We start from the raw sequence: 23,411 nt of genomic DNA, 5'->3' as shown, positions 1-23,411 counted from the left end.
TAATTCTATGTCATAGACTTTGTTGCTAGATCATAAACTTTTCATTGGGTTATTCCATTAATCCTTAACATGTAAAACAATTTATTTCGTATGAAATTTACTATTCCCAAGAGTAGCAGTTAAAGTTTAATACCGAAAGATGATAAACTTCGATATCAACGACTTTTATTAACGTTTATATTACATATTTACTTTATACGAGAGAGAAAATGATGACTCTATAAAGAAGGAAAAGATTCAATCGTAACAACGTTAAAGCTCGCACATATTTTGCTAAAGTAGTCATATTAAATATCACACTTTAGTTGCTTTATTAGACTTTTCTTCCTCATCTTTAAATTGTGAAATAAAAATAAGTGGCACGCTTAAATGATTGTCATAAACTTGGCTTAGATTACATTACAGTCTCATCTTCATAAATGATGAATAATTGGTCCTTTCTTCATAAATGTTAGCGCGTTTCTAAAGAGGATTGAAATCCATGTTGAGAACGAAATACGCCATTAGCTTCTTTGCAAGTTAAAACTGAGACATTTGAGAAATTTTGATTATTTCCCATTAAGTTTTAACTTATTTCAACTGAAATAAAAGATTTTCACGATAATAAAAATAACAGTTTCTTTTGTTAAATGCTTTCCTTGAATTAAATGCAAAATACATTTAATTATATCCAAAGCATTATAGAGGAAAATGTTACAGGAAAAGTTATTCACTTGAGAAAGAAAATACAATGCAGTTTTCATAAAAATTTATTATACAAAATATAAATTATTTAATTCAAAATTAACAAAAATTATTAAACTATATAAATATCCATTATATATAGCCTATATACACGTGATTACATTCAATCGATCACACAGTCATAACTCCGCCCAATCGCCGTTAAGACAATCATAACTCCGACCAATCGCCGTTAAGACAATCATAACTCCAACCAATCAACATATAAAAATTTCTTGTAGATATTTTAAATTTTTTTATCATATCAACTTATATGTAAACTTTATTTTTTTCTACTTTTGCTTAGTTTATTGCTATTCGATTCGTCCTCAAGATTTTATATAAGTAAAATATTTATCATATTTTAAATTTTTTCAAAAACAGTTCAACGATATTGAAAAGTTTCCTCTAATACTAAATTTGTTTTTAATTCATTTCTAATTAGCTAAAAAAAAGAAAAAAAAACCAAAATAAAATATCACAAATATCGTTTGATCTTACAGATGTTATGCATTTTGAAAACACATTTTATAACTAAATTTTTTATATACAAAATTTTAAATTTATAAATTTAGGTAGAAAATAATTTAATATTAGAATATATTTTAAAATACTGTAGTTTATTTATTGCTTACAGAATATTTTATAAACATTGATAGTTATTTGATAAATTGAAAATATATTTAAATAGTTAATCTAAATATTGAAATAAATAAAAGTGTGCTTTCATGGAAATTTAAAGATTAAAGTGTTCAAAAGGTAGTGAAAAAAATCTTGAATGATTTTAAAATGAAAGATTTAAAACGTAATGTAATCTTTAATATTCCGATATTAAACATTTATATAACTAAACGTTAAATGTTAGAATTTAGAATATTTTAGTTTCGTTTATACTCTAATTTAATTACATTAACATATTTTTCGTGATAATTTTGTAAATGATAGACTGAAGATTTAATAAAAATATTTTTATTTTCAACNACAAAATATAAATTATTTAATTCAAAATTAACAAAAATTATTAAACTATATAAATATCCATTATATATAGCCTATATACACGTGATTACATTCAATCGATCACACAGTCATAACTCCGCCCAATCGCCGTTAAGACAATCATAACTCCGACCAATCGCCGTTAAGACAATCATAACTCCAACCAATCAACATATAAAAATTTCTTGTAGATATTTTAAATTTTTTTATCATATCAACTTATATGTAAACTTTATTTTTTTCTACTTTTGCTTAGTTTATTGCTATTCGATTCGTCCTCAAGATTTTATATAAGTAAAATATTTATCATATTTTAAATTTTTTCAAAAACAGTTCAACGATATTGAAAAGTTTCCTCTAATACTAAATTTGTTTTTAATTCATTTCTAATTAGCTAAAAAAAAGAAAAAAAAACCAAAATAAAATATCACAAATATCGTTTGATCTTACAGATGTTATGCATTTTGAAAACACATTTTATAACTAAATTTTTTATATACAAAATTTTAAATTTATAAATTTAGGTAGAAAATAATTTAATATTAGAATATATTTTAAAATACTGTAGTTTATTTATTGCTTACAGAATATTTTATAAACATTGATAGTTATTTGATAAATTGAAAATATATTTAAATAGTTAATCTAAATATTGAAATAAATAAAAGTGTGCTTTCATGGAAATTTAAAGATTAAAGTGTTCAAAAGGTAGTGAAAAAAATCTTGAATGATTTTAAAATGAAAGATTTAAAACGTAATGTAATCTTTAATATTCCGATATTAAACATTTATATAACTAAACGTTAAATGTTAGAATTTAGAATATTTTAGTTTCGTTTATACTCTAATTTAATTACATTAACATATTTTTCGTGATAATTTTGTAAATGATAGACTGAAGATTTAATAAAAATATTTTTATTTTCAACTTGATATTTAAAAATTTATTAAATAAACTTTTCATTGTGATTCTAAATATAAACAAATCATGTAAATAAAGAGCGACCTTTAATATAATAATTAAAAAAAAAATTTCTATTTGAATTTATTTTACTTAGTTTATTGATTAAAAAAACTATTATTATTAACATTATATATTTATCTTAATGTTTATATAAGATAGATCTGTAAATAAAAAAGATTTTATGCTGAGTTATAAATGGAAATTTTCGTTTATTTTGAATGCGTAAGTATTTCAATAGATTCATCTAAGTTTAGATTTAAAAAAAAAAAAGAAAAAAACAGTATTAACATATTGCTGAAACATTTAAAGTAACTATGAATAAAGGATACTGTCGTAGAGAATTCAAATTAGTTCTAGGTTATTAAGAGAAGGACAAAGTTTTGTTTTAAATTACAAGTTCATAGAAGCGAAATTTAATGAGTACGACTCCCTCTCGAAACTTATAAGATTCCAAGCAAAGAACAAACATCCGAACGTAATATCTACTTGGAAATGATGCATGTCTTAAGGAAGAAAGCCTAGAAGGAGAAGAGAGAAAGAGTGTGTTGCAAGGAGCAAGAGGATCGACCACCCAAGCAGCGAGTAGAGGGATTCGCGTCAAAGAAACCAACCGAGATAATGCTGACAGATCACAAGTAGAGACTTGATGACTTTGTGAATTACTTCTTCTGACATTTTCCTGTCGTCAAATTACTTAAATAGCACCTGGTCAGAATTAATAAACTGTTCGGCGTCATTTTGCAACGACAGTAGCAATCAATAGACTTCATGTACCAATATCTCAAAGCTTCTAATGTTCGGTTTTTATTTCTTACATTTTTTTTTTAAAAAAAAGGGTCGTAAAGTACACTTATATTTTTTAAAATTTAATAATTATATAATTCTAAAAATCACTTTAGTATAATAAAATTTCAAAACAAGGAGTAATTCTTTCAAGAAGTAAACATGTCAATTTAACACTTTCGTTGATAAGTTTTTCTACAAAAAATAAGTAATTGTTTAAATTATATACTGTATATTCAGAGAGAGAGAGAGAGAGAGAGAGAGAGAGAAGAAAATGTTTATTTTTGACAGGTTTAGAGTGTTACTCCATCTGCCAATTCTGTAAGAAATTCTGTCAGCAGCCATAACGGAGTACAGTTAATAAGATGGCAACAAATGTTATCTTCTCTCAGCATCCGTTACCATAATAGCAAACGTCTCTTAAGAAAATTCGATAAAAAAATAAAATAAAATAATAAAAAAAGATCTCGCTAATCTACAGAAAGGCTTCCAACAGTAAGAAGAAATTGATTTTTATGTCAAAAATTTTCAAACCTTTTATCTGTCAACGCGTTACAGATCTTCTTAGTACGAAGTAAACAATAGCTCTGCAAATCTCTTAACGTGCTTTTCTTATTATATTTCTGTATATTAGCCAAAAATGAGAAAATTTCTATATTTAGAAACGAATTATCTAGTTTAGAAAATCGATAAATTCTTCGATAACCATTAAAATTGATTAATTGGAACTACGTTAAAATAATTAATCGATTTTTTTTAAGATAGTTCAACTGTTCTCATAAGGTAACGAGTTAAAATAATACCAAATGTTTCAGTTTATTTTATTATTACATTAAAGATAAGCGCTAACTAACAATATACTGTATTTAAAAGTAGATTTGACGTTTGTAGCATAGTTAGTTAGCAAGGTGGCATCCAACAGAGCGGGGTCTGCCTCAGAGATAAACAGACATATTTCCCAATCTGGCCGACTTTACACAACCTGCTGCACAGACTAAGCCTATTATCGGACGTAGGGGCACTGAAGTGTGTAATGAAGCTAGGGACTCCAGCTTGAAGCTCTCCCGCTGCTTCATTCCTCCTCGACAATTACTGGTTTATGTTATATTGCAGTCCTCAGGTATAGCTAACTCCGGGTGTCCTAACAGAATTTCCTTCAGAAATCTTATGTCATAATCAAACGCGTTTTTTTATTAATCGATAAAGATCGATTGTAACTCGAATAATTCACTCGAAACTCGTCCTTTCGTTTCGATCACTTTATACGAGAAGAGCGACTTATAATCTTCGTGCCCTTCTGTACGATTTGAAAAAATGACACAAAAAATTCATTTTTTTTTACTTATTTCCATCTTACAATTTCTCGTTGAAGTGGAAAAGCGAGTGAAAACTAAAATCGAAGAAGTGGTTGAAAAACAGAACGCCCGCAGCCATCTCCCAGTTCTGACAAACAGGAAGCAATCAGTGAAGCGGTAATGTCATTACGACAACTAATCAAGCTTCCCATTAAATACGAATGGTCGAATAAGGGGAAAGAAGTGATGTTTGATGGACCCAGGTGAAGCACCAGTCCTTAAAAGATTCTTTCCTTCTAACCAGAATTTGTATATGTCTTTCGGATTTTAGTTTTCGTTCAGTCTTTATTAGACTGAGAAACAATCTTGGAAATTCTTCGAAGAGAGAAACTATTTCTGGAATGAAAAAAATTTTCCTTCATAGTTTAAGAACCGATATATTTTACTTACAGACGAAATAATGATACTAAATGAACAAAAGTATTAAGAGATGTTTTCATCTTTACAATGGCTTGTGTGGCCATGTATTATATTAATAATTTTCTACAAAGATTGTGCATATGTACAAATTAACATTTATATCAAACAAAAGATTATCTGTACAAAGATTTGATTCAAAGATTACCCATATAGCATACAGAATCTATACAAAACAATGAGTTATATACAAAATAATAATTTACAGATAAAGAAATGATTATCTCAACGTATAAAATAATATTTAGAACCATACAAAATATGATTTTCTTTGTATTAGATCTGTACAAAATAATGAATAGTATACAAAGACACGGTTATCTCAACATTACGCCTGTATGAACTGTACAAAGACTTAATTATTTTACATCAGATCGATATGAAACAATTTTCATATCCATACAAAGACCCGATTATCTATATTTTAGATCTGTAAAAGGACAGAATTTCTGTATTAAGCACGTAAAACATCTCATTTATCAAGCATCACGTTTGTACAAAAATATTCAGATTAAATATAAGAAAAGTTTCTGAAGTTCTTGAGTCTAACTTAATGGATAACTTAATGGAATTTGTATAGAAGAATTATAAATAAAAGTATCTATTCATAAGCACTTTACTTGAGTGAATCGTATCAATTACAAGGATTACATTAAAGAAATTAATTAACATCGTTACAGAATAGTTTTTCTTGAAGAGGAAGCATCAGATGTCATTGCAATGACTTCTAAATGAGGAAAAAATAGTTTGTTTTCTGTACACAACTTATGTTTACCCAAGATAATTTAATAAGAATATTAAATTTCGATTTTTTTTCATCATAATGTGGTTCCTAAATATATTATTATATTACGGATGAGCATTATTTTTCGAATAAAATCGTAACTTAAAAAAAAATGATTTATTTGAAAATAAATTGAAGTTCTCGCTTTACGTTTCTTCGATTGGTTTTAAGAATAGAATGATTTTAATATTTGTGAATTTTCAATTTAGAAAAATAAATAAGTAGAAAAGAGGAAGGGGAAAAAATTTCCCCACATTTTCAGGATTTCTCTGGAGATGAAGATAAAATTAGAATTTTGTAGTTCTATGACCTACTAAAAATCCAACTTTCGANGAGATTAAGAGAAGCTCGTGTATAATTTTTCCTACCTGTTTTTTTGGAAAATATCCTCCAAAAACAACTCGAAATGAAAACATTTTTAGTGTCTTTTCCAGTTTCTAACTTATTCTTTTATATATCGAGTTATTCTTGTCACTATTTGGCGTTATTTAGTGTGTCTCAAACCGAATAAATGCAGTACGTCTACGAGTCTGTCCGTGTATTTTCGTTTAGGTTATATCTAAAATAGCTTGAAATTTTCAGGCGTTCGAATAATGAATTATAAGGAATTCTATACAAATTTTCTCGAAAATTAAATAATTTTTAAATTAATATTTGACATTTTTTAAAGCATGAAATTTACTCTGTTTTTTTTTCCTATAGGGATCGCGACCTATCTGTTGAGAAACCCAAAATAAATAAATCTTAATCCTTAAATCAGTCTTCTGGCTTTATTAATAAATCAAAATTTTAAGTAAAATGTGCATTTACAACAAACCAAAACGTATAATATATTCACAAGTAAGTTATATTTAAGAAAAGAAGAAAAAAAAACTGATTAATTCAAACAGATATAATTTATAATTTGCTAGGACGATTCTCATAAAAAAAAGAAGAGGGTGGGAGAAAAATTAACCATTAAGCTTGGCATATCTAAAGTTGAAACGGAAACGGTTGAGTAATTGCGATAAAAAATGAGAATAGAAAATCTTCCGTGACATAAAAAGAATGAGTTAAAAACATAGACAAAATGAGTTATCAAAATAAAAAAAAAGAAGGCAACAAATCTGTTAGTAGCGTGATTAGAAACATGGGAAATTTGAAAAATATAAGGCTGATACATTTCTCATCATGTGAACCTTGGAGCAAATGATCCTCCAGATTCAATCTTCCCTCTCTCATTTTTAGACCTTTATATAGCTTATATATATATATTTAAAACTCTATTCTTAATATAATCTACTCTACGTATTCTGAGGAATAGCCTATTTAAATATCTAAATTCTAAAGATATTATAAATTTCAAANTTTCCAGTTTTTGATGCTTGTTATATTCCAAACTCAAACCAAAGTCGTCAGATCCCCGAGGGAAGTCTTCTTGATGGTAACCTTTTTCTTTTCGAATCCGATTAAGCTTTAAAAGAGGTCGTGAGTTGACCATCCATTGCTGAAAATAATCGCTTCAAACTTTAAATGTTTTCTTATTTTTTTCTTTTTTCTTTATATATATATATATATATGACATTCTTTGCACATATAACAAGAGAGTTAGCAAAGCAATTTTGAAGATGACAAAGTACGAAACAATCTAGAATAAAGTTTCATACATCATAAAATAAAAACGAAGAACGAAAAGTAGAAACAGACGAGTTGGAAGGTGATAACCTTTGTTGAAATGAGGTTGGAAAAGTTACGCAGTATCCATTATTTACCGAGCATCACCAACCTCTTCCTATGACCTTTGAACCGTGGAGAAAATTACGATGTCAGAGTTCAACCGACCATCCTCTCGACCAGTTTGGGGAGAAAAACTTTTCGGGGGGATAAGAAGAGAGTTAATTGGACGAAATGCTTTAACAGTTTCAATAAAATATCAAGTGGAAGTAGCTCTGACCTCACGTAGACGTCTTGTAAATGTATGATTCAACTAGTCATCTTACGAACTGCAACATATATTTCTTCATACTAACGGTACATGTAAGTGTTTTTTCCTCATAAAATCAATAATATTGAAAATATTTTCTCCCGCATATAAAAAAAAATGCGACATAATTTTAAATGTATATAAAAAATTTCACATAAAAAAATGGCAGGTTTGTTAGTTTGCTTTAGAATTTAATAATTCTAGCTTATTTGTTCTTGTATAACGATATCAAAATTAGGAAAGTTTAACATATAAAATTTACATTTTTAAGAAAAAAAAATATATATTTTTTAATATATTCATAAAAAAAATAAATATATATTCAAAAAAAGTTTTTACGTGCATTTTTATAACGATAAACTTATGATTAAAAGTGAATTTTATGCTCGGGTGAACTTATATCAAAGTGAGGAGGTGCCACAGAAGAGATATAAAGGTTGTTATATCGCCAGAACCTAGAAGTTGGCACATAAATTAGTGAAAAGGGAGAAGACGAAGGGACAACTCCTGCCCCGGGGGAGACAGAAGAAAACTAAAATGGACGATAACCCTCTCTCAGAATAGCTGCGGGCTTCGAGATAATTCCAAAAAATGATATTCTATATCGAATATAGATTGTATCATTTGTCATTTAGAATGAAGACAAACTAACATAATATAAATTTACCATTTAAACACTCTTCTAAACTATAACAAACAGGCCATTAGTTTTCTAGTGGCACGACTCTTATAATAGTTAATGATGCAGTAAATAACATTCCCACCTGAGATCGTTTAAATGTTTTGGTTGACAGAAGTCAGATTAAAAAAAATTATATATATATATTTAAAAAATTCAACTTATCTATAGATAAGTACTTTAAGTTACTGTGTCCAAACATGATTTATAGGTCGATTAAGAAACATGATCTAAATCTCTAGGCTAATTAATGTCCCATATCTTATATAGAAACTGTAATTTTTTCTTCTTCAATCGTTATTTAAATACTATTTTATTACGTAAATAAATTATATTTTTCATTTTATATTACTATTCTAAAATTGTTAAATTAAAAAAAAAATAATAATAATAATATAAAATCCAACTTCATCTAGTCTTGCCATCTTGGATTCATCCTCCATTATCCACACTTGAAATAATGAGTAAAGAATAATCTATTTTATTAATTTTATTGATAGAGAATTATATTTAGCTGACATTTTTTAAATATTTAATATATTTTATGTATTATATATTTGTCAAAAATGTATTTAATTTTTACAGTTTATAGAAACTGTAAGATACAATATAAGGTACTGTGTTAGTAGTAAAATAATTACTTAACCTTTGCACTGATTTTATGTCAGAAGTAGTTACATTTTAGAACTGTTTAAATATTGGTAATCTTCAAATCATGGACGAGATAAGGAGAAATAATAAAACCGTAACAAAAATAAAAGAAACTGCCCTGTAAACCTTTTAATATTATTTTTATACCTTAAACAAGAACTTGAAAGTCGAAGTAGTGAGATAGAATGACTACAAAACGCGAGGTCAACGTAATAAATCCGAAATTCTAACGAAGTGAGTAGTGAAAGAAGGAACTATCAAGAAAACGATTGGAAGATCAGTTGTAGAATCGTAAATGAAAAAGATAGGTAAAGTGTCATCGCAGTTATTGGTATCAGTTTAAATTGAGTACTATTATAAAAGCGTGCATCGAGTATGTTCGACTACGTAGTGACGAATCTCGACATTCCACTTCTACCACATTTTATGTATAAAGATTTTTAACTGGGTGATTCGGCAACGGAAGCCTCAGGAAATTAAAACGCGAGTTGCCGATTCACTTTCTAGCTATCAACCTAGACAATTGGCAACAGAAGGCAGAGGCATGGCAGAAACACGAAACAGGTGACGTGCCGCGAGAAAAAAAAGCAAAAAAAAAAAAAGAAAAAAAATTAGAAGTGAAAAATTTAATATCCATCCGAAAAGCTGTTACGCCGAACAAAGGAAACTGAAGCTTGGTTTTATAGAAAGACAACTTCTCCTTTCGTCCTTTTCCATTCCTGCATGAAAGTCGAGGAGATTAGAAATTTTAATATTCTTTTCTCGAAAATATTTCTTAATCTATTCGTCTTTTCTTCCCCTGTTATTCTGTTAAGTTAAACTAGTTGATGGGACAATAGCAACCGTGGTAGAAAATAGATTGTATATCTTTCACTGAGGTCGACGTCGACTCTACGACATCATCGAAATCTCGTTGTTGTTATACGAGTATAAAATAGTGCGGGATGGAAATTAAATCAAAGTGCAACACGTGTTTACCCGGGGGAGACGTAAAATGTACAACGAGAGCTACTAAAAGGTAAGAAGCGTGGACTATCGAGACGACTACAACCAAATAGACCCACTTTGACATTGAAGTATCTCGAAGAAGAGAGGAAGAAAAAAAAAATCTGGTGGACAATGCAGCGTGAGGGAGGTTGAAACTATTCTCTAGTGTCCGAGGGTCTCGGGTTTCAGGTCCCAGATAGATAAAGGTTTTATTGTCTCCCAAAGGATAGCAATCGATTGCCCAGTCACGGACTGATCCAGAAACATGAAACAAATTTACGATCGGCCAGGGAAAAACGGAAACAAACTAATAGACGCACTCCTGCCGATTTCTTGTCCACTTTATACAGGTGAACGTATACGTAAGAATTTAAAAACAAACAAAAAAAGAAAAAAAAAACTTACTCTAATAGCTTTTCTTCTTTGTTACGTTCGGAAAACTTTGTAATGAACAGACCTATAAATCTTTAAACGCAAAAGTGTTACAACAATACTGCAGAGTTGAGATAAGAATATAAATAGACTCTAATGGTGAGAAATAAAAAAAAAGAAACTTTTTTTTTTCTTTAGCAAACAAATTTAATCCTTAGAATACAGGAACAAAAGAACAATGGATGTAAAGATGTAAACTAATTTCAAAATTATAGGAACTGTACTAGTGTACACGTTAAGTTGCAACATTTAAGGTTCGAGATGTTTGCAATGAATGAGAACATTATAAAAATACAGTTTCAAAACTACGTTACGAAAACTACACACTGTAATTTGTATTTTGAAGATTTTTTCAGGGCTTTTCTATAATTTCAACATATAGAATTATATATAAAAATATAAAGTAATATTTGAATATTATAGAAATTAAACTATATTTGTCCATATGGTAAGTCGCGCGACATATGGACAAGTGTAGTATGAAACAATCCAGTAATGTAAATTTGTAGTTTGCTCGCTTCATAAACATAATAATGGAATGATGTAAAGATGCAAATTTATCCTAAAATCTTGCAGAAACTATTGACTATTATATCGTTAAAGTTGCAAACTATAGATTGTTTGTTGGACATTTTTAGAGGAGTTTTTTTCCCCCTCAAGAGATAAACTTATTTCGAGACGTGGAATTACAGTACTTATACGTGATACAATATCAAGTATTTTTTTTAACGATTTAAACAATTTTTAAATGTCAACACGTAATAAAATTTGAAAGAAATTTGATGAAAATAAAAAAAGAAAAGAAAAAAACTCTTTCTAGACTTTGATACCTTTGACAAAAATGTTGTACAACTTTTGTAGTCAGAGCTTTTGTACTAAATGACTACGGAAATTGACTATTGTTATTTACTGGAAATAATAAAAGAATTTTCGACTTTAATCCTCCAAAAACTTCCATTGAAAAGATTACAAAGGTTTCTTTGTCAAATTTTCAGGAAGTTTGTGCATTAACGTCGATAACGAAATTTTACGACCTCCATTGTAAATCCAGTAGGAATATTATTATTAATGAGTGTTAAACAACTGAATCGACCAATAATTAAATAAAACGGAGACACCAAATCAAAGAATAAATTCGAACGTTTTTTTTTAATATCAAAACGAAAGAATCGGTTATTAAATGTTAATTTCTTAAAAAAAAACGAAAACAAAGAAATTATTCAGTAGAGAAGTAAACTGGGAATACATTTTGTACGAAGGATCGATTTTTTTCCTGTTTTTTTTCCCCAAAGTGAATAAGTTGTGCACTTGGAATTAGTTGGGAGTAAGTGCTGCACGTGGAACATCCATAAAAGGATTGAAGAAGATAACAGAATAGTGATTTTCTGCTTTACGGAGGAATACGTCAACATATAGGTTGGAAAGTGAAAGTAAAAGAGATATTTAGTGGATCCAGACACGTTCGTGTGCAGGGAGTAATTGTGCCAGTTTGACGGCAGACAACAATGATGCAGAGGAGGACAATAACCACAGCCTTCTTCCATTAACTAGCATCCCCAGCTTCGGGCACGTCGTGAGGACGAGATAGCCTCCAACCAAAGACACAGCCTCGTTTTAGTCGAATACTATTGTCCCTCTTCCTCCTCATCTCTTCATCTTGCATCTCACAAAATGCTAAGAATTTAAATGTGCTCTGGGACAATAGATTATCCATAATTACAATATATTCTAAACTTGGTTCGACTTTAATAAAGAAGTTTCTCACATGAATATAATTGATTTATCTACATAAAAGATTCATTTTTGATTTAAAAATATATAATTTTTCATCTTTTCTTTCGGTTAAATTAAATATTCTTCTTAAAATTTACTCTTTTATCTTTTTAAAATGTTGTCTTAATAGAAGGGGAGGAACCTCTATTTTTTAATTAAAATATTCAATTTATTCGATTAATTATAACTTCTATAACATATTGCCTTTTATAAGCTTTAATGAGTAATTAATTCGTTACAGTCGAATAACTTACAAATGATACATATGCTTCACAACCTGTGAGTCGCGAACTACTCAATTCACGTTAATCTCAACCTTATGGGGTTAATAATTAATAGATTTTGATAAACAACTACAAATAAATTAATAACTCAATATTGTTTTAGTATTTCATATATAATACTAATTGTAAACTTTAATAATTCGGTCGAAAAAGGATTCTATATAAAGATGAGGAAGAGAAATTGAGGGATAATCAGAGAATTTCGAATATTTCAAATTTAAACGCTTTAAATGTTATAAATTTATTACGAGATGCAGCTAATTAATAAATTTAAATTGATAAATAAATTACGCCGATTAAAAAAATATATATATTTTTTTCATCTGTTAAACTTATCTCATTCTTTTCACAGAATTAGAATCAATAAAAGAGAGAATTAATGAATTTTTATTTCGATCCTTATTGATTTATATGCTTTTAAAACCTATTTCCTTTATTTTTTTCTACACAATTCTACTAAACTATCGTTCGAAAGTACATAATGACATTCTCTTCTTTTACAAATAAAAATATCAGGATGAATACTTTTATTCAAAAAAAAAAAAAACTATTTGAAAAGAAATACATTTGTACACTTTTGCTTAGTAAAAAGAATGGAAAAAAAAATTATATACATCTATATATATTANAGAAAATATACTTTTAATAAAAAGTTTTACTTTTATATATAAATGACAGTTTGTGGGACAATATATTGAATTTATTTTTCAGCATTCTTTCATTATTTAATGCATTAAAAAATCGATTTTGGAGCTGTCCAAGCAGCGGAAGTCCGAACACGTTTCTTCCAGACAGATTAACATCGTCAATCAAAAGATTTGCACGAACGAATGCAAAAAATCAATTTTCTGTTTTTCATTTCGAGAAAAACTTGAATAAAAAAATTAATTTATATATACATTTATAAGTTAACAATCTTTTTATATATATATATATATATATTCTTTAAAACTTAACCTTTCTTTAATAGCATTAACCATTATACTTTAAGAGAGATTTAAGTTAATAATACCTCTCTCAAATGTGAAAAACAGATTACAAAAATATATATATTTTGTTATTATTTTATCCATATATTTCATTTACTTTAATAGAATAATAATAAAATATATTTTTCATAAGTTATAAAAGTACAATACATTTGAGATTTTAATAAAATATGACACTCGTTCCACAATAACACTCGGAAAGCATCCACAATTCTATTATAATACATATATTCATACAGAATTTTGACAGAAAGGAGTCGAAGAGAAAGGTTGATTATTATTTTTTTTTTCTTTTTTTTCCTGTAAGTGAATTATCGATGAAAAATAAGAGGAATAAGCGCATAAACGTTTTCGACGATTTATACGCAAGAATTTATCCTATTTTCAAAGAATAGCGTGTGTTTTCTAGCGAATTCATATTTTAACAGCTTATCCAAAAACATGTTTCTATGTAGAAAATTTGTATTTGTAATAACAGTATGAGAAATGGAGATTAAGAGAAGCTCGTGTATAATTTTTCCTACCTGTTTTTTTGGAAAATATCCTCCAAAAACAACTCGAAATGAAAACATTTTTAGTGTCTTTTCCAGTTTCTAACTTATTCTTTTATATATCGAGTTATTCTTGTCACTATTTGGCGTTATTTAGTGTGTCTCAAACCGAATAAATGCAGTACGTCTACGAGTCTGTCCGTGTATTTTCGTTTAGGTTATATCTAAAATAGCTTGAAATTTTCAGGCGTTCGAATAATGAATTATAAGGAATTCTATACAAATTTTCTCGAAAATTAAATAATTTTTAAATTAATATTTGACATTTTTTAAAGCATGAAATTTACTCTGTTTTTTTTTCCTATTTTAAATGCAATTATTCTGAGAATGTTGGCAAAGAAATGCGAGTCCCTAAGAACAATGGATTGACTTTAAATACATTTTATCTCGACACCACCGGAGAATTAGCATAGAATTGTATAGATTTCTATACCGAAGCCATAATTAAACTAAGTACAATAGTTTTGGTGAATCGGTAAACTTTCTCTGCAACATTTCGTCGAAAGATAAAGTCGGAAGATATAAAACATTGGCATCAAAGTCGAATAAGTCATAAAGCATTGCAGCAATGGCTCGTTGGAGAAGGATTAAAATCTTTTGTATCGCTTAAATACCGACGTTAAATCGACCGTTTGTAGAAGTTACGACTTTTGTTAGAACTAAGCCAACAAGAATTCTTTCCTCTTTTTTTTTTTTATTAATTTTAAACAGAGGATTAATATTCAAATTGGATTAATTTAATTTCCGTTTTGAGCAAACAAAAGTCTTTTCTAAATTACAATAGAAACTGATAACAGATAAATTTTGCTCAAAGCAGTTTCGTTTAGAATACAATCGAGAGGAGTCAACGTTCAAACGTTTAATGAAAAGATCTTTGTTTTTAATTTAATAATGCATCTTCTAATACCATTATAAATCTATTTATAATCCCCTCCTTTTTTTTACATTTAGTTAGCATCTGTAATTATTTAGTCAAGCCAAAAAAAAACTCTCGAGTTTTAAAATATGAGAGGAAGAACAAGCCTAGTTTCCGTCTTTGCACATAAAAATCTATTTAAACCAATCATAAAAGTCTAGAACCTTTACTATCTTAGGTGATGCGGAGAGACACGTCATACTTTGCATAACACCACAACTACATACGGCGTAGAGTAGTAAAGAATCTAGAGATTTGCATTTGATGTAGTGTTATGGGAGGCTCGAAGACAAATGGACAAAGTTCTCCCAAGTCTGACGTGGAACGATTTGAACAGCTTGGCTCGATGAAAAACGGTACCCATTTGCATTTTATACAGCCTAAACAACAAAAATATACAAGCAAATAAAATGAAATATATGCGTAGTAGTAAGAAAAAAAAACACACGAACATAAAAAAATCAAGAGTGACTAATTATTTTTCTTTCGATTTTTTGGTAGAATCCTTCATATATATACACAATGCTTTAGTTAGAAGAAATATTCTAGATAAATGAAGAAAATTTTAAGCTTGATAACGATAGAGTTTGAATATTTAAGTAGAGTATTAAGGAGTAAGTTTAAAATGTAAGGAATTAACACGCACGATTTCGTATAATACACGAAACAATGTGCTACAACAATGGATTCTCGGAGCGCCTTATCTTTGATCACCTCGTGAAAAAAGCGCACAATTTCAACATTTATTGTTATTTCTTCATCAAGGCTAATGTGGACATCATTATGTGGAAGACACGAGAGCGGTTTTAGCCGAAAGTACAACACTTAAAAGTTCTCAGACAAGGTAAACATACCATTGTTTACATTGGGGTGTCGGGGTTAACGGCAGTATCAGATTACTTCACTACTCGAGCTAAAGCCGCGTCATTAATCTAGACGCGACCAATTCGAGAAAACACCATCCCAGGGGAGAGCAGCAAAAGACAATACACTCACGTACTGTAATACGATACGAATAGTAGATCTAACATCTTTGAAGAGGGAGGAAGCAGACGAAAGCTTCCTCTTTTTTTTATTTTTTATTTTTTCCTAGTCTAGTCATTCAATGGGTTACTTTATTCTCGAAGCAACAAGTAGTCTGTAAATATGGTTCGAAGAGCTTCGAAACTTCTCCAATATAACCGAAAGCTCAATATTACAGCAGTTGACAAATGATGACAAAATGGTGGTATAGAAACTAGCTTTTTTTTTTTTATTTATAAAAAAAAAACGATAGAAGTACATAAAGCTAGCTGTAAAAATATTTGTAGATCGAATGATGTATTTTATGTACTAAAACTAATAGTACAAGATGTGAATTAAGCTAATATTTGAAGTAGATCCGCATTAGGGAGTAAGGTCTTGAGGCAAGATCTTGTTTCATATTCCATGCAAAACACGATAAAATTAATAAGAAATTTAACTATTTTATAAAATGTAGTTAAATTTAATATAAAAATAATAAAACTGAATTAAAATTTTTTTAAAATAGTAAAAATTTAACAAGATTTAAATATGATTTTAAGCATTTTTTTATATCGCGTGAAACACGATCTTGCTTCAAGATCTTACTTCATACTCACTCACTTCTATATTATTTTTTTAATATAAAATTTAAATTTTATTAAAATATAATTATATTTTTAAGAATTTAATAAGATTTTAATGTAACTATATTATTTTTGTAATAAATTTAACTGTAAATAATTTCAGATATAACTTAATTAAACGTGACTAGTGTATTACAAGATATGTAATAGTTAAAAGACCGTATAACTTTTACTTTATTGTACAATTATTTTTCCTATTATTACAGTGAAAATTAGGAAATATTTTATAGATTAAGTGAGAAATAATAAATATATATAATTTCAAAATTAATCATAAAATTTTAATTGTTTAATTTAAGACTATATTATCATTAGACTGAATTAAAAGTTTGAAGATAAAAAAAATCAAGTTCGTTAATAAACAGCTAAGAAGATATTTTTAAATATTGAATTTTTAGAAAAATTACAATTTCTAAATGTCAAAAATTTCATTTTTCTGTAGTCTCATCTTTTATTTCGAACTTTTTGAAACTATATTTTTTAAAAAAATCTTCAGTTTCTTACAGCTATAAAGTGTATAAACTTTTATTCGAACATGCCATTTCCTTCCTTCTTTTTTTTTATCTGAAAAATGTCAAATTTCGTAAAAATTTTTTAAAAAAGTATTAAGATTTTTGATATTTTTTCCTTTCTTTTAAAATTCAAGAAGTTTTTTGTGAAGAAAGAAGTGTCAACGAAGAGACAACTCAGTTAATATCGTCAGTGAGTGCAACCTCCTTTGTGCGACGACAGCCACAACAGAGAACGACATTCGACACGTGGGACGAGCTGTCTGTCGTATCTGCGACAACATATCTGGTTACCAGGGTAAACAAAGATCTACTTACCCCTGTGATGACGAAGATGACCACAGCACGTTTCTCCCAATCCCCAGTTAGTATGTCTGTAGCCTGTAACAGAACCGAGCCACAGCACAAAATAAAGCAGCATGTCTGAAGGGCGCGCAGACAAGAACTACCAGCAATCTCGTCGTCCTACACACCCGTCCAGAGACTAACCAATGGCGCGCCTCACTCGCATCGTGACGTGATCAATCAATGGTGAGGCCGTAGATCACTTGTCACCCCCCTCTCCTTGTTGCACGGATGTCAACGTTTACAATCTACCCCTTTTACAATTCGCGTGTTTCAAAAAAAAAGGACAAATGATTCGACTACGGTTCACGACTCCCTTTAACAGATAACTCACAACTCACCCCACGTTGTAAACAAACGGAAACGTTTCAACATATTACATAATTCTCTGATTATTCTATATTATACGGTGCATATTTTAAATCTTCAAACGGAAATTTACAACACATATTGAGAATATAAGCACTAATCCACCAATGTCTACTGAGGATATATACATAAATTACTAATCTAAGAATATACACAGTTATAATTTTGTACATGAAGAGAGTATATAGTTTATAATGCATGATTTAATTTCGTACCTCTCCCTATTTATAGTATGTAAGGAATAGTTGTGTATCGATGGCAAGTTGCCCAAAACAAAACTATTTTACTGTTACATCCGGTCACATATCAGATTCTAACTTCGCGAAAATGATGCGAAAAGGATTTTCTTTGCATCCATCTGAAGAATTATTCTGATAAATGCGAATAAATATGATATATATATATATATATATAAAAAGGACATTTGTTTGATATTTTTTCGTGAGAATTCAGTAAAGACGTCAATAGAAACGACCCTTTTATCCAGCAATTTAGTTAAATCATAGCTTTTCCAGTTTTTGATGCTTGTTATATTCCAAACTCAAACCAAAGTCGTCAGATCCCCGAGGGAAGTCTTCTTGATGGTAACCTTTTTCTTTTCGAATCCGATTAAGCTTTAAAAGAGGTCGTGAGTTGACCATCCATTGCTGAAAATAATCGCTTCAAACTTTAAATGTTTTCTTATTTTTTTCTTTTTTCTTTATATATATATATATATATGACATTCTTTGCACATATAACAAGAGAGTTAGCAAAGCAATTTTGAAGATGACAAAGTACGAAACAATCTAGAATAAAGTTTCATACATCATAAAATAAAAACGAAGAACGAAAAGTAGAAACAGACGAGTTGGTAGGTGATAACCTTTGTTGAAATGAGGTTGGAAAAGTTACGCAGTATCCATTATTTACCGAGCATCACCAACCTCTTCCTATGACCTTTGAACCGTGGAGAAAATTACGATGTCAGAGTTCAACCGACCATCCTCTCGACCAGTTTGGGGAGAAAAACTTTTCGGGGGGATAAGAAGAGAGTTAATTGGACGAAATGCTTTAACAGTTTCAATAAAATATCAAGTGGAAGTAGCTCTGACCTCACGTAGACGTCTTGTAAATGTATGATTCAACTAGTCATCTTACGAACTGCAACATATATTTCTTCATACTAACGGTACATGTAAGTGTTTTTTCCTCATAAAATCAATAATATTGAAAATATTTTCTCCCGCATATAAAAAAAAATGCGACATAATTTTAAATGTATATAAAAAATTTCACATAAAAAAATGGCAGGTTTGTTAGTTTGCTTTAGAATTTAATAATTCTAGCTTATTTGTTCTTGTATAACGATATCAAAATTAGGAAAGTTTAACATATAAAATTTACATTTTTAAGAAAAAAAAATATATATTTTTTAATATATTCATAAAAAAAATAAATATATATTCAAAAAAAGTTTTTACGTGCATTTTTATAACGATAAACTTACGATTAAAAGTGAATTTTATGCTCGGGTGAACTTATATCAAAGTGAGGAGGTGCCACAGAAGAGATATAAAGGTTGTTATATCGCCAGAACCTAGAAGTTGGCACATAAATTAGTGAAAAGGGAGAAGACGAAGGGACAACTCCTGCCCCGGGGGAGACAGAAGAAAACTAAAATGGACGATAACCCTCTCTCAGAATAGCTGCGGGCTTCGAGATAATTCCAAAAAATGATATTCTATATCGAATATAGATTGTATCATTTGTCATTTAGAATGAAGACAAACTAACATAATATAAATTTACCATTTAAACACTCTTCTAAACTATAACAAACAGGCCATTAGTTTTCTAGTGGCACGACTCTTATAATAGTTAATGATGCAGTAAATAACATTCCCACCTGAGATCGTTTAAATGTTTTGGTTGACAGAAGTCAGATTAAAAAAAATTATATATATATATTTAAAAAATTCAACTTATCTATAGATAAGTACTTTAAGTTACTGTGTCCAAACATGATTTATAGGTCGATTAAGAAACATGATCTAAATCTCTAGGCTAATTAATGTCCCATATCTTATATAGAAACTGTAATTTTTTCTTCTTCAATCGTTATTTAAATACTATTTTATTACGTAAATAAATTATATTTTTCATTTTATATTACTATTCTAAAATTGTTAAATTAAAAAAAAAATAATAATAATAATATAAAATCCAACTTCATCTAGTCTTGCCATCTTGGATTCATCCTCCATTATCCACACTTGAAATAATGAGTAAAGAATAATCTATTTTATTAATTTTATTGATAGAGAATTATATTTAGCTGACATTTTTTAAATATTTAATATATTTTATGTATTATATATTTGTCAAAAATGTATTTAATTTTTACAGTTTATAGAAACTGTAAGATACAATATAAGGTACTGTGTTAGTAGTAAAATAATTACTTAACCTTTGCACTGATTTTATGTCAGAAGTAGTTACATTTTAGAACTGTTTAAATATTGGTAATCTTCAAATCATGGACGAGATAAGGAGAAATAATAAAACCGTAACAAAAATAAAAGAAACTGCCCTGTAAACCTTTTAATATTATTTTTATACCTTAAACAAGAACTTGAAAGTCGAAGTAGTGAGATAGAATGACTACAAAACGCGAGGTCAACGTAATAAATCCGAAATTCTAACGAAGTGAGTAGTGAAAGAAGGAACTATCAAGAAAACGATTGGAAGATCAGTTGTAGAATCGTAAATGAAAAAGATAGGTAAAGTGTCATCGCAGTTATTGGTATCAGTTTAAATTGAGTACTATTATAAAAGCGTGCATCGAGTATGTTCGACTACGTAGTGACGAATCTCGACATTCCACTTCTACCACATTTTATGTATAAAGATTTTTAACTGGGTGATTCGGCAACGGAAGCCTCAGGAAATTAAAACGCGAGTTGCCGATTCACTTTCTAGCTATCAACCTAGACAATTGGCAACAGAAGGCAGAGGCATGGCAGAAACACGAAACAGGTGACGTGCCGAGAGAAAAAAAAGCAAAAAAAAAAAAGAAAAAAAATTAGAAGTGAAAAATTTAATATCCATCCGAAAAGCTGTTACGCCGAACAAAGGAAACTGAAGCTTGGTTTTATAGAAAGACAACTTCTCCTTTCGTCCTTTTCCATTCCTGCATGAAAGTCGAGGAGATTAGAAATTTTAATATTCTTTTCTCGAAAATATTTCTTAATCTATTCGTCTTTTCTTCCCCTGTTATTCTGTTAAGTTAAACTAGTTGATGGGACAATAGCAACCGTGGTAGAAAATAGATTGTATATCTTTCACTGAGGTCGACGTCGACTCTACGACATCATCGAAATCTCGTTGTTGTTATACGAGTATAAAATAGTGCGGGATGGAAATTAAATCAAAGTGCAACACGTGTTTACCCGGGGGAGACGTAAAATGTACAACGAGAGCTACTAAAAGGTAAGAAGCGTGGACTATCGAGACGACTACAACCAAATAGACCCACTTTGACATTGAAGTATCTCGAAGAAGAGAGGAAGAAAAAAAAAATCTGGTGGACAATGCAGCGTGAGGGAGGTTGAAACTATTCTCTAGTGTCCGAGGGTCTCGGGTTTCAGGTCCCAGATAGATAAAGGTTTTATTGTCTCCCAAAGGATAGCAATCGATTGCCCAGTCACGGACTGATCCAGAAACATGAAACAAATTTACGATCGGCCAGGGAAAAACGGAAACAAACTAATAGACGCACTCCTGCCGATTTCTTGTCCACTTTATACAGGTGAACGTATACGTAAGAATTTAAAAACAAACAAAAAAAGAAAAAAAAAACTTACTCTAATAGCTTTTCTTCTTTGTTACGTTCGGAAAACTTTGTAATGAACAGACCTATAAATCTTTAAACGCAAAAGTGTTACAACAATACTGCAGAGTTGAGATAAGAATATAAATAGACTCTAATGGTGAGAAATAAAAAAAAAGAAACTTTTTTTTTTCTTTAGCAAACAAATTTAATCCTTAGAATACAGGAACAAAAGAACAATGGATGTAAAGATGTAAACTAATTTCAAAATTATAGGAACTGTACTAGTGTACACGTTAAGTTGCAACATTTAAGGTTCGAGATGTTTGCAATGAATGAGAACATTATAAAAATACAGTTTCAAAACTACGTTACGAAAACTACACACTGTAATTTGTATTTTGAAGATTTTTTCAGGGCTTTTCTATAATTTCAACATATAGAATTATATATAAAAATATAAAGTAATATTTGAATATTATAGAAATTAAACTATATTTGTCCATATGGTAAGTCGCGCGACATATGGACAAGTGTAGTATGAAACAATCCAGTAATGTAAATTTGTAGTTTGCTCGCTTCATAAACATAATAATGGAATGATGTAAAGATGCAAATTTATCCTAAAATCTTGCAGAAACTATTGACTATTATATCGTTAAAGTTGCAAACTATAGATTGTTTGTTGGACATTTTTAGAGGAGTTTTTTTCCCCCTCAAGAGATAAACTTATTTCGAGACGTGGAATTACAGTACTTATACGTGATACAATATCAAGTATTTTTTTAAACGATTTAAACAATTTTTAAATGTCAACACGTAATAAAATTTGAAAGAAATTTGATGAAAATAAAAAAAGAAAAGAAAAAAACTCTTTCTAGACTTTGATACCTTTGACAAAAATGTTGTACAACTTTTGTAGTCAGAGCTTTTGTACTAAATGACTACGGAAATTGACTATTGTTATTTACTGGAAATAATAAAAGAATTTTCGACTTTAATCCTCCAAAAACTTCCATTGAAAAGATTACAAAGGTTTCTTTGTCAAATTTTCAGGAAGTTTGTGCATTAACGTCGATAACGAAATTTTACGACCTCCATTGTAAATCCAGTAGGAATATTATTATTAATGAGTGTTAAACAACTGAATCGACCAATAATTAAATAAAACGGAGACACCAAATCAAAGAATAAATTCGAACGTTTTTTTTTTAATATCAAAACGAAAGAATCGGTTATTAAATGTTAATTTCTTAAAAAAAAAACGAAAACAAAGAAATTATTCAGTAGAGAAGTAAACTGGGAATACATTTTGTACGAAGGATCGATTTTTTTCCTGTTTTTTTTCCCCCAAAGTGAATAAGTTGTGCACTTGGAATTAGTTGGGAGTAAGTGCTGCACGTGGAACATCCATAAAAGGATTGAAGAAGATAACAGAATAGTGATTTTCTGCTTTACGGAGGAATACGTCAACATAT

At 29.1% G+C, this 23,411-nt stretch overlaps 1 protein-coding gene across 3 annotated transcripts in view; it reads right to left on the bottom strand.

The window, feature by feature from the left end:
• LOC111626557 (semaphorin-2A-like) overlaps positions 1-23,411 on the bottom strand; it is a 257,482-nt gene that overhangs the window by 128,608 nt on the left and 105,463 nt on the right. The window contains exon 1 of one of the 3 annotated variants that reach the window (XM_023369971.1): positions 17,727-17,944. The exons of the other annotated variants lie outside the window; for them this stretch is intronic. Within the exon in view, the coding sequence (XP_023225739.1) occupies positions 17,727-17,829 (103 nt within the window). The 5' untranslated portion in view covers positions 17,830-17,944. Of the gene's footprint in view, positions 1-17,726; positions 17,945-23,411 lie in introns of those variants that run through there. 3 annotated transcript variants of the gene reach the window in all.

This window comes from Centruroides sculpturatus, unplaced genomic scaffold (assembly GCF_000671375.1).
Source record: "Centruroides sculpturatus isolate CEXI.00-Female unplaced genomic scaffold, Cexi_2.0 scaffold413, whole genome shotgun sequence".
NCBI lineage: Eukaryota > Metazoa > Arthropoda > Arachnida > Scorpiones > Buthidae > Centruroides > Centruroides sculpturatus.
This window is presented reverse-complemented; position numbering and strand designations above follow the sequence as displayed.